The following is an 8889-nucleotide window of genomic DNA, read 5'->3' as shown; positions in this document are numbered from 1 at the left end:
TGACTCAGCAACACGCACGCGGGCAAACACGCGTAGAGGCAGCGCGCTCCAGCGCCAAACAAACACCCTCGCCGGGACCACGCCGTCGAAGCGCTGGGCACGACGGCGTTGTCCCGTCCACGCCAACGTACTCTTGCACGCCGCTGTCCCCTCCAAGCTGCCAGCGTCCTCTCCGAGAACGGGAGCGTTGTTCGGCGCCGGGTGCGACACTGGGCACGCGGGCCATTGACTCCCTGAATCTCGAAGACGGACGCTAAACTCCGGCACGCGGGCGGGCACAAAAGGAGCTGTCAGGAGGTACGGCGCAGCCTCGGGGGCGCAGCGTAAACGATAACAATGGCGAAACAACACGAGCAACATGAGCCAACATGAACCTATTCGATGCTGCAGCGAGGGAAATATTAAATACTTAAACTGGCTTTGAGTGGGTTTTATCGCGCTGGCGAAAGGTGATGGTGAGGTGTGGTGGTCCCCCTTGGACAGAGTCCAGGGATTCCAGGGCTTTATGAGAGGAAGAATAGCCAGAGCCTTAAAGGTATAATCAGAGGGCTCCCGTGTCATTCACAACCCCCAATGAATAATGCGAGACATAAAACCAACAGAGAATATTTGGGCTTTGGACTCGAATGCCCTCACTGTAAATCCATGCCGCTTACATGCGGTGCGGTGCTCTCCTGGAATAAGCGACACCAGCCCTGGCAGGCAGTCTCCTCAGACAGTCTGCCCTTTATCCTGACAAACAGCTCTCCACTTGACCTCCTGCACATAATGGTTCCCTACCCTCTATCAAGATTCTCAATTTAACTACATAATCCTATTTTAATATTTAATGCCTAGTAACTCAGCGCGTGTAACCGGGGGCCCTGTACATCTCTTGATGGTATTCAAAGTGTCACATGGGCAAAGGCCCTCGGACTGTGTTGCGAGTTTGCTGCAGGCCGGCCACGGAGACCAACCTCATTCACGCACAGAGGAGCGTCATGCACCATAGCCTTTGTGTGCTCGGCCCATGGCATTCGCAGGTCTGGGGTCGTGTCACTGTTTCGGCCCGCACTGTTAGTACAGAAACAGAGAAATGATCTGAATGTGACAAGACCCTTTACATCAAATGGTTTGGAACGATATAACCCAGTTCTTTTGAACTGCACGGTTAGTTATAGGAAAGCTATGCAATAAATTATGATTAAGCTCTTTTCACAGAAGCAACCTCACCCTTGTGTTTTTGTAATATTATATAACTTGTATGACAGATGTGTTCAATTTGAGTATTTTAACATATCATACCATTAATGATAATAACAATCATCATCATCATCATCATCATCCCTGGCTTGGGTCATTTTGCATGTCTCTGGCTGAACGAAATGTTTGGATCTAGCCATCTTAGAAGTTGACTGATCATGAGCAGTACTGCTCAGCCTACGAAAGGCGGCTGTGGCTCCGGCAGCAGCTTTCTGATAGCTGAGAGAATGACCCTGGTGACATCATCGGGGTTATTTTGTTGCACTGGGCTGAAGGCTTTAAACTTTTAACAGACAGCCCGCTGGGCACTGGGAGTGTGGCGTTTGGAAGACACGGGTGTTTTCCAGGCAGGAAGACGCTATCAAGATGCATTATGGGAATTTTAGGAGGCAGCGTTTTCTAGAGCTTGACCCCTGCTGACTAAAACTAAAAGTCACTGTATCTCCGCACGCTGCTTTGCAAATTTTGATCAGGTTTTTTTTCAGTCTGTTTCTTGTAAGTCCCATCATTTTATTGAAGGGCAGTGCCAAATTGCCTAAGTTTCACAATGCTGTATTAAAATCAGGGCACAGCAAAACGAGACAAAGTCAGGGTTAGAGATGCTGGTGGCGTCATCAACATTAAAGGAATAGTTTGACATTTCGGGGAATACACGTATGCGCTTTCTTTCCGAGAGTTAGATGAGAAGATTGACACCACTCTCATCTCATCTCTCTGCTCAATGTGAAGCTGGAGCCAGCAGCCGGTTTACCTTGGTTAGCATAGAAATCTAGCCTGGCTATGTTCAAAGGTAAACACAATCTGCCTACCAATACTAATGTAACCCCGGCTGCTGTCAACACAACTTTTAACAACCTCAGGGATGTGTTCGTTTTCCTCAGCAAGGTTCTTTTTTTTCTTTTTTTCTTTTTTTTTCCAGTCGCTGGAGGAATTCTTTCCATTGGACAAGAAACATGTCACAACACACAAATCCCAAATGCTTGAACCTGTACAACCTGTGGACAGATATTCAGGCTCCCTGATATTATCCGATTCAATAAGCAGACATGGAATTCCGAAAAAGTGGCCACTATTGTGGCCTGATCTTTATATTTTACATGAACGACGGATCGGTATAAACCTTTTTATCTTATTGATTCATTCACTTTATGCATAATAGACGAGGAGTAGCCAATTGGAATGCACAGGGTTACACCAGCATCTAGCTACCTCGTACCACTTCCCACTTTGAAAACACAGAATCACAAATCAAAATTCATCCATAAAAAAAAAGTTTATTTAGTGAGCTACATGGTGGTTTTGAGAAGGAAATGTCCACTTAATATGGAATTATGCGACCCGACTTTCTAGGAAAACATTTCAATATCATGTCTGTAAACAACTAAGAAGCCACAAATGAAGCAATTTAAAATTCTAAATACTCACAAACTCATTAACAACAAGACCCATTTTAAGGCCATGCAAGCCCAACTAATTACTTGAAGTGGAGCACTAAGCGCATGTCATTAACTATCTGACATCCTCTCCACATAGTCATCGTGCATTCATTTAGAGGAGACCAGTGGAGAAAAAAAGAGACTACAGAGATGCTATCTGCATCCATCCGTGTCACTATCAAGATGTTTTCTTCTCAGCAGCCTCCGCTTTGGCCCTTTCCACCTTGCCCTTTTCTCCCTGGTAGTAGTCTGACTCGATCCAGCTCGTTTCTTCAGAGAGCTTGACGTAGACGTCCCCCTTGGTCTCAGTGACCGTGTGGATCCGCTGCTTCACACCCTTGGAGTACCATCTAGGCACAGGCAGCTTTTCCCTGGGGTTGATGCCCTTGTATAAGCACTCCCCTTTGGCTAGAGAGATCTTGTACTTGTGCGTTGGACAAATTATGCACATCTTGCCGTCAATTTCCTGTGTGTGTGTGTTGAAAGAAAGCAGGTAAACAACCGCATGTGGGATAAGTGAAGGACATTTAAACCCTGTGGCGTTTTCATATTAGTATATTAAATTTATTAATTACTATAATTAATTATAGTATTCCTCCAGGCCTTAGCTCATTAGCTGCCCTGAAGGATTTTAAATGCAGATGGAATAGTCTTTGAAAGCAGGAATGCAGTCCAGCACTTTAACCTAAATGGCATTTTAGCTTCTTTCTACTGGGTCAGACAAAAAGCAACCTCAAATCTCTTAAGTCAAATGTAAACCTCACCTCGATGTCGCCATTCTGTAGCATTCCCCCAGCATCTGTTAGGAAGATAGAGGATCAGTGTATTGCAGAATAAGCAAACAGATTCCTAGCACACCAACATTTCGCTGACTGGACATACTTCGATGTGATTTGAGCTAAATTTGTCCAGTGGATAACAATGTGAGGCAGCCCAGCGTTAAATGTCCCATGACAAGATTTCTATTAGCAGCAAATTATATGTGAAGTGGTTCACTAAAGGTATGCATTTGCCAGCAAAACTCTTGATCTCAGTCTGTGAAACAGAGTTTAATTGCCGGTAATATACTTGTCATATATTATCAGATTTTAGGTGAAACTAAAGCATAATGGTCACACTTTTTGTCTCTGATAAATAGCAGGTGTTTTGAGTTCAGCCCTGGAAGAACTCTACTCACGATAACAGTAAGAGTCCATAGCATAGAAGACTCCCTGATGGTAGATGATCAGGATATCCCGACCCTCCAGTGTTTTGAAAGAGCGCTTTGCTTCAATCAGCTCATCTTTTTTCCCCACAAAATGAGGCCCTCCTATCGACTGCTCTTTCTCCTCCATGGCTCTGTCAAAAGCTGTTTAGAAGGCAAGCGGGAAATATCACAACTTAGTATTTATCATAGAGAAGCAAGTTATTTTTCATTAACAAATTGTAGCTATCCTGCAATCGATGTCATCTGTGCTGCAAAACAACTATGCTGTATTTCTTGGTGAGAACTTCCACTGAAACCTTAACTACAAACCAAAAATGAGGCTTTCAGATTTGTGCCTGGGATTATTGTGTTGGAATCTCCCATCACAGTTGTCATCTTAAATTAAATCCACAACACCTCCAGAACATTCGGCCTCAAGAATCCAAGCAAGGACATTTCTTGGCACTGGTCAGCTCTACTCCAATCACACTCAGACCTGCAATTTCAATCCCTAATATCAGTCTCATCATCACTAGGTTAAGATATGAATTGCTCTCAAAGACTAAAAGAAGCCTGATCCATCATTCTCATCCTGTTTCTCAACTCTTTTTTCAGGTTTATCCTTTAATTTTTCAGCTGTGGGTAAAATGAGCTGAGCACTTCAGTGCAGGCTGAGTAAGCACAGTAGCAGTAGCAGCAAAAGTCACATGTCCTGAAGCCTCTGGCCAGACCACAGACAGCTCCATGATACGAAGGAAGGAACAGCAAAATAATTATTTATGACAACAAAACAATCCATTTTCCTCAAGTGAGCCCTTAAGGTCCGCAGGTTAAATTTGTACAATGACCTCAAAAGTGTTTTCTGTTTATGCATCCTCTCTATCTACCTGCACATCTGTCTGTTTTTTTGTTGGTCCCTCCGTCTCCGTATATATCTATGTATATATATTTTTGGTCTTTGCTTGAAAATAACAACACACATGTTCGTGGGCTTTACCTTGAAACTCAGCAGCAGTGTCTCCTCCGTCAAGCTGAACGACTGTACTGCTGAGAGCCCAGGGTTGTGCGGGAAGGGGGCCCATCTCTATTATCTTCAGACACAAGCTGTCTTCAGTTGACCCTCTCTACTCTGGGGACATTTCTTATCTGACTCCAACACGAACAACAGCTATTTGATTGTAAAGAAACGCATACATTTTTCATAAAACCATTTGTTTAACCTGTCGGTGGGAGAGGTTTCCAAAGGGACAAATTTCTCAATTTCAATATAATTATTGAAATATACATATTATTATTTATTAGGGCATTTTAGTCTTATCAGTTCACCTGTAATGCCCCTAAAATATTCTAATTCTCATCACTATCATCATCTCCAGTTGTAGTACCCAAGTAACAGAGTAACCCTTTACATTTACTCCAGCACTCTACCTAAGTACAGTTTTGTGGTACTGTACTTGGGTATTTCCATTTTCTGCTACTTTATACGTCTACTCCACTACATTTTACAGGGAAATGTTTTTCATTTTACTTTTTATTTGCAGTACTTCTATAGTTAGTAGTTACTTTTACATACAAATACAACAACAACAATAAGAAGAAGAATCTACCTGAATATCGCCATTCTGAATAATGTGTACTTTTACTCATTACGGCATCTGAGCAAATCTTTTTGATTGTATTGCTACTACTACTATCACCGCAATTTTACAAAGCGGAACTGTTCGTCTTCGAAGGGGGCCGGACCCATTTCTCAGTACACCGCCGTGCTCCGCTGTGCTCTCAGCCGGTGTGAAACAAACTGGGACCAGTCAATCCCTGCCACAGTGAACAGACCGTGAGTTGCTGGCATTTTTGAGGATAAGTAGCTAAATATCGGTTGAGCAGGCAGTCTTTGTGCGCGAAGGGCAGAACAGCGAACATGTTCTGTAAAAAACATGCGCAGTGAGAATAGGCACTGTAACGAACCGAGCAAGTCCAGTCGCTTTACTTTTTGTGCAAGCATCCAAGTAAAGCTAGCTAACGTGCTCGAGTTTCATCGAGACCTAGGAGACATTTTCATTTCCATCTATTCGGATACATAGCATTATGGCCATGAATATGATAAGGATAATAAAAGTCTGGTAGCGTTTGACCCCTCAATAGTAACCTTGTATTGTAACATTTACCAACGAATTTTTGTTTGCTAGGCTCCGGCTCCGGCTCACTGCTGGACTTTGGTTCGTTAATTCACCAGACAAAAGCTTAAATCAGGCCAGTATGCTGGATTTGAACTGGAAAGTCTGCACTCAGCAGTTTTAGCCTGTTTGAATCCAAAGGAGCTGGTGTTATTGTCCACTACAGTAACTTGTCCTCTTTCGCTGCACCCTCGGTTCTACTGGATATTTCAGGAATTAAAAAAAAACCTTCAAAATTTCACATGAAAGATTCAATTAAATATTAAACCTCTAGTGAGGTCAACAAGAAGTAATAAAACATGTATAGGTCTCCATAAACACATACTTTTAATGAACAACCAACCAGTGCATCATACATGTCACATTAACATAATCTGCCACTTACACTTTTAAATAACATTCTATTTGTTATTTGCAATATGTTATTTGCATAACATCTTGCAGAACATTTTTGCATGTCTAGCCATCATGTAGAAACAAACCCAAAAAAAGTAATAAAAAAGACACAAAATTACCCCTTAACTTAACATTATTTTTTAAAGATTTCCCCCAAAAAGATGCTTGAATTCAAAGCCTTAAGAAACTTGTCTTGAGATTGAATTTCTCTTTGTTTCCGCAGTTGAAATCTGACTTCAGGTTTAAAGGATTCATGTGCATTAAAGGCGTCTTTTCCTGACACACTACAATCTTTTGTCTCCTGGAAATCTGGAACACAACGTAATGCAAAATTTGTTTGTGTGCAACATTTGTTAAATAGGGAGATGGCGCTGCGGGCTTGTGGCTTTATTGTGTTTCGACGTCTAGCCAGTTGTATTCCCCCATCAGGTAACATCGAGTACCTCCTCCTGCAGACCTCTTACGGGGAACACCACTGGACCCCACCCAAAGGTGGTTACAACTTCAGCAGTACAACAGTACATTTATCATGTAGTTGATGACAGATATTAATGAGCTATATACTGTTCTTATAGAATTTATACATCAATAGCATTAAATGTTCTTTGTGCCCGATAAGTCTAACCTGTTCACTATCAGGTCATGTGGACCCAGGTGAGGATGACCTCACCACGGCTCTGAGAGAGACCAAGGAGGAGGCGGGGCTGGGGGCAGAGCACCTGCGGGTGATCGACGGCTTCGTGCAGGCGCTGCACTATGAAGTGCGAGGCAAAGCCAAGGAGGTGCTGTACTGGCTGGCAGAGCTGAGAGACCCAGGGACAGCAGTGACTTTATCTGACGAGCACCAGGACTACCGCTGGGCCCAGCTGGAGGAGGCCTGCACTCTGGCCCGGTACAAAGATCTGCAGGACACACTGAGAGCAGCACACAGACACTTACAGGCTCAGCAGGACAAAGAATGATGAGGCAGGATTTAGACTATACAGAGGAGATGGTTCAAGATGGGATATAACTGTCAACTGGCATGCGAGTACCTACCTTATTTTTGCATCCAGTGTGAATTATAATGATGTTGACTCTTTCTGCTTTTACTGTTTGTCTTTGTTTAAATACTTTATCTCTACTGTGCAGTCTTAGGTGAAGACACAGTCGATTTCCTTCTTTCAAAACAAAGTTGAGCAGGGAGGAAATGAATCAACGGTTGAAAACCGGATTACTGATATGATCTTTGTAACTGCACAGAAACATTATTATCTGTGTCGTATTAGTCACGTGTAATGGGATTAAATACATAAATGTTGCTGATTTGAATGTGAATAAAGTGAAATACACATGTGGAACACAAACCTGAAACTAAATTAAGGAGGCACCATTAGTCCCACTAGAAGTCAGTAAAACAGCACAAACTTAAAGCTGGGGATATGTTTTATGTGGTAATACTGTTTTTTCTGTCTGTAGTTTAAATCAAATTTGGCAAAAATAAGTATAAGTTTTGTCCTACATGCTTCTTTAATTCTACCAAAATACAGGTAAAAAACGGGTATATAAAAAGGGTGTATAGGTAAAAGGGGATCTTACACTCAGAAATAGAACAGATACCAGTGTCCAATACGGGAGTAAAAATAATGTTAGTAGAATAGCTCAAGTGAAAAGGTAACTGGATACCACAGGGTGGGGACAGAAACAACATTTTTTTCACAATGCTGTACATTTGCTTCCTTAGGCTCAACCACACTGCAGGCTGTAGCAATCCACTGTAGATGACCTATGACTTCAGTGGCAGCTTTCAGGCTTTTTTCCTTCCAGCTCTCAGTTTCTAAGAAATTAGAGGCCAATGGCAGATATAATTTTATTATGTTAGAAATTATAGTCATATAATTTGAGAGAGACTATTATTATATAATGATTCTAGTTGAATTTACTCATCATCATAAAACGATCTCAAACGATGAGCGTCGGGATAACCATATTTGTTTGGGATGATATACTGCACTATATATCATGTAGCACTTTGTAATGAAACCATTTGCAATCAAGCAGTATTGCCCCATCACTACTATAGTTCAGCTATTCTTTTCTACTGTGAAAAACCAAGTGACCAAAGGAAAGGAATAGTCATTTGAAATATCGGCGTCCCGTTCTCATTCTGAGATGAGGTGATTGAGCAGTGGTTTGATGTATAGACAGCATGGTAACTGCTGACGATCTGGGCAAAATAATAATACTTGATATCTTTTTTTATCCAGTCAGCTCAACCTCATATTGGACAACAATGTAGCAGTCCTTTGAAATCAGGTTATACTTTATCAACACAGCGTAAACCTAAAAAGCCGGAAGTAGCACACACAAAACTTTTCCCAAAGTGCGTGTTCTCTTACAAGCAAATGGTAAAATTCAAGTGGGACATGCAACCTCGACCCTAGCAGTCAGCGGTAGTGTCACATTGTACTGTACA

At 42.2% G+C, this 8889-nt stretch overlaps 2 protein-coding genes and 1 long non-coding RNA gene across 7 annotated transcripts in view; 2 read left to right on the top strand and 1 right to left on the bottom strand.

Annotated features, from left to right (window-relative positions):
• The window catches only part of LOC120807367, a 245226-nt gene that overhangs the window by 117669 nt on the left and 118668 nt on the right, over positions 1 to 8889 (top strand). The window lies entirely within an intron of this gene.
• Positions 2516 to 6086, bottom strand: rfesd (Rieske (Fe-S) domain containing). Of its 5 annotated transcripts, none has more exons than XM_040159315.1 (5): positions 6030 to 6086; positions 4862 to 5032; positions 3856 to 4026; positions 3443 to 3477; positions 2516 to 3144 (listed from the first exon to the last, which is right to left on the bottom strand). In XM_040159315.1, the coding sequence occupies exons 2-5, from the start codon at positions 4944 to 4946 to the stop codon at positions 2857 to 2859; spliced, it is 579 nt and encodes a 192-aa protein (XP_040015249.1). In that variant the 5' UTR covers positions 4947 to 5032; positions 6030 to 6086; the 3' UTR covers positions 2516 to 2856. The 5 variants fall into 5 exon arrangements, with proteins under 5 accessions (XP_040015249.1, XP_040015250.1, XP_040015254.1 ...); XM_040159316.1 differs by lacking the exon at positions 6030 to 6086 and adding an exon at positions 5472 to 5573; XM_040159320.1 differs by lacking the exon at positions 4862 to 5032 and having other exon boundaries at positions 6030 to 6054.
• On the top strand, positions 5603 to 7780 carry nudt2 (nudix (nucleoside diphosphate linked moiety X)-type motif 2). Its single transcript, XM_040159321.1, has 3 exons — positions 5603 to 5698; positions 6796 to 6926; positions 7074 to 7780. Exons 2-3 carry the CDS (start codon positions 6800 to 6802, stop codon positions 7394 to 7396), a joined length of 450 nt encoding a protein of 149 aa, XP_040015255.1. The 5' UTR covers positions 5603 to 5698; positions 6796 to 6799; the 3' UTR covers positions 7397 to 7780.

Source organism: Xiphias gladius, chromosome 21 (genome assembly GCF_016859285.1).
Source record: "Xiphias gladius isolate SHS-SW01 ecotype Sanya breed wild chromosome 21, ASM1685928v1, whole genome shotgun sequence".
In the NCBI taxonomy this organism is placed as follows: domain Eukaryota; kingdom Metazoa; phylum Chordata; class Actinopteri; order Istiophoriformes; family Xiphiidae; genus Xiphias; species Xiphias gladius.
The sequence above is the reverse complement of the archived record's forward strand: the minus strand, read 5'-3'. Positions and strand labels throughout refer to the sequence as shown.

Bases quoted from the DNA above. Each gene is read 5' to 3' on its own strand.
- nudt2 (XM_040159321.1), top strand. From the start codon at position 6,800: ATGGCGCTGCGGGCTTGTGGCTTTATTGTGTTTCGACGTCTAGCCAGT. The intron at 6,927-7,073 runs GTGGTTACAACT...GTTCACTATCAG, and splicing joins CCACTGGACCCCACCCAAAG to GTCATGTGGACCCAGGTGAG.
- rfesd (XM_040159315.1), bottom strand. From the start codon at position 4,946: ATGGGCCCCCTTCCCGCACAACCCTGGGCTCTCAGCAGTACAGTCGTT. The intron at 4,027-4,861 runs GTAAAGCCCACG...CCTTCTAAACAG, and splicing joins CACTGCTGCTGAGTTTCAAG to CTTTTGACAGAGCCATGGAG. The intron at 3,145-3,442 runs GTGAGGTTTACA...ACACACACACAG, and splicing joins TACAGAATGGCGACATCGAG to GAAATTGACGGCAAGATGTG.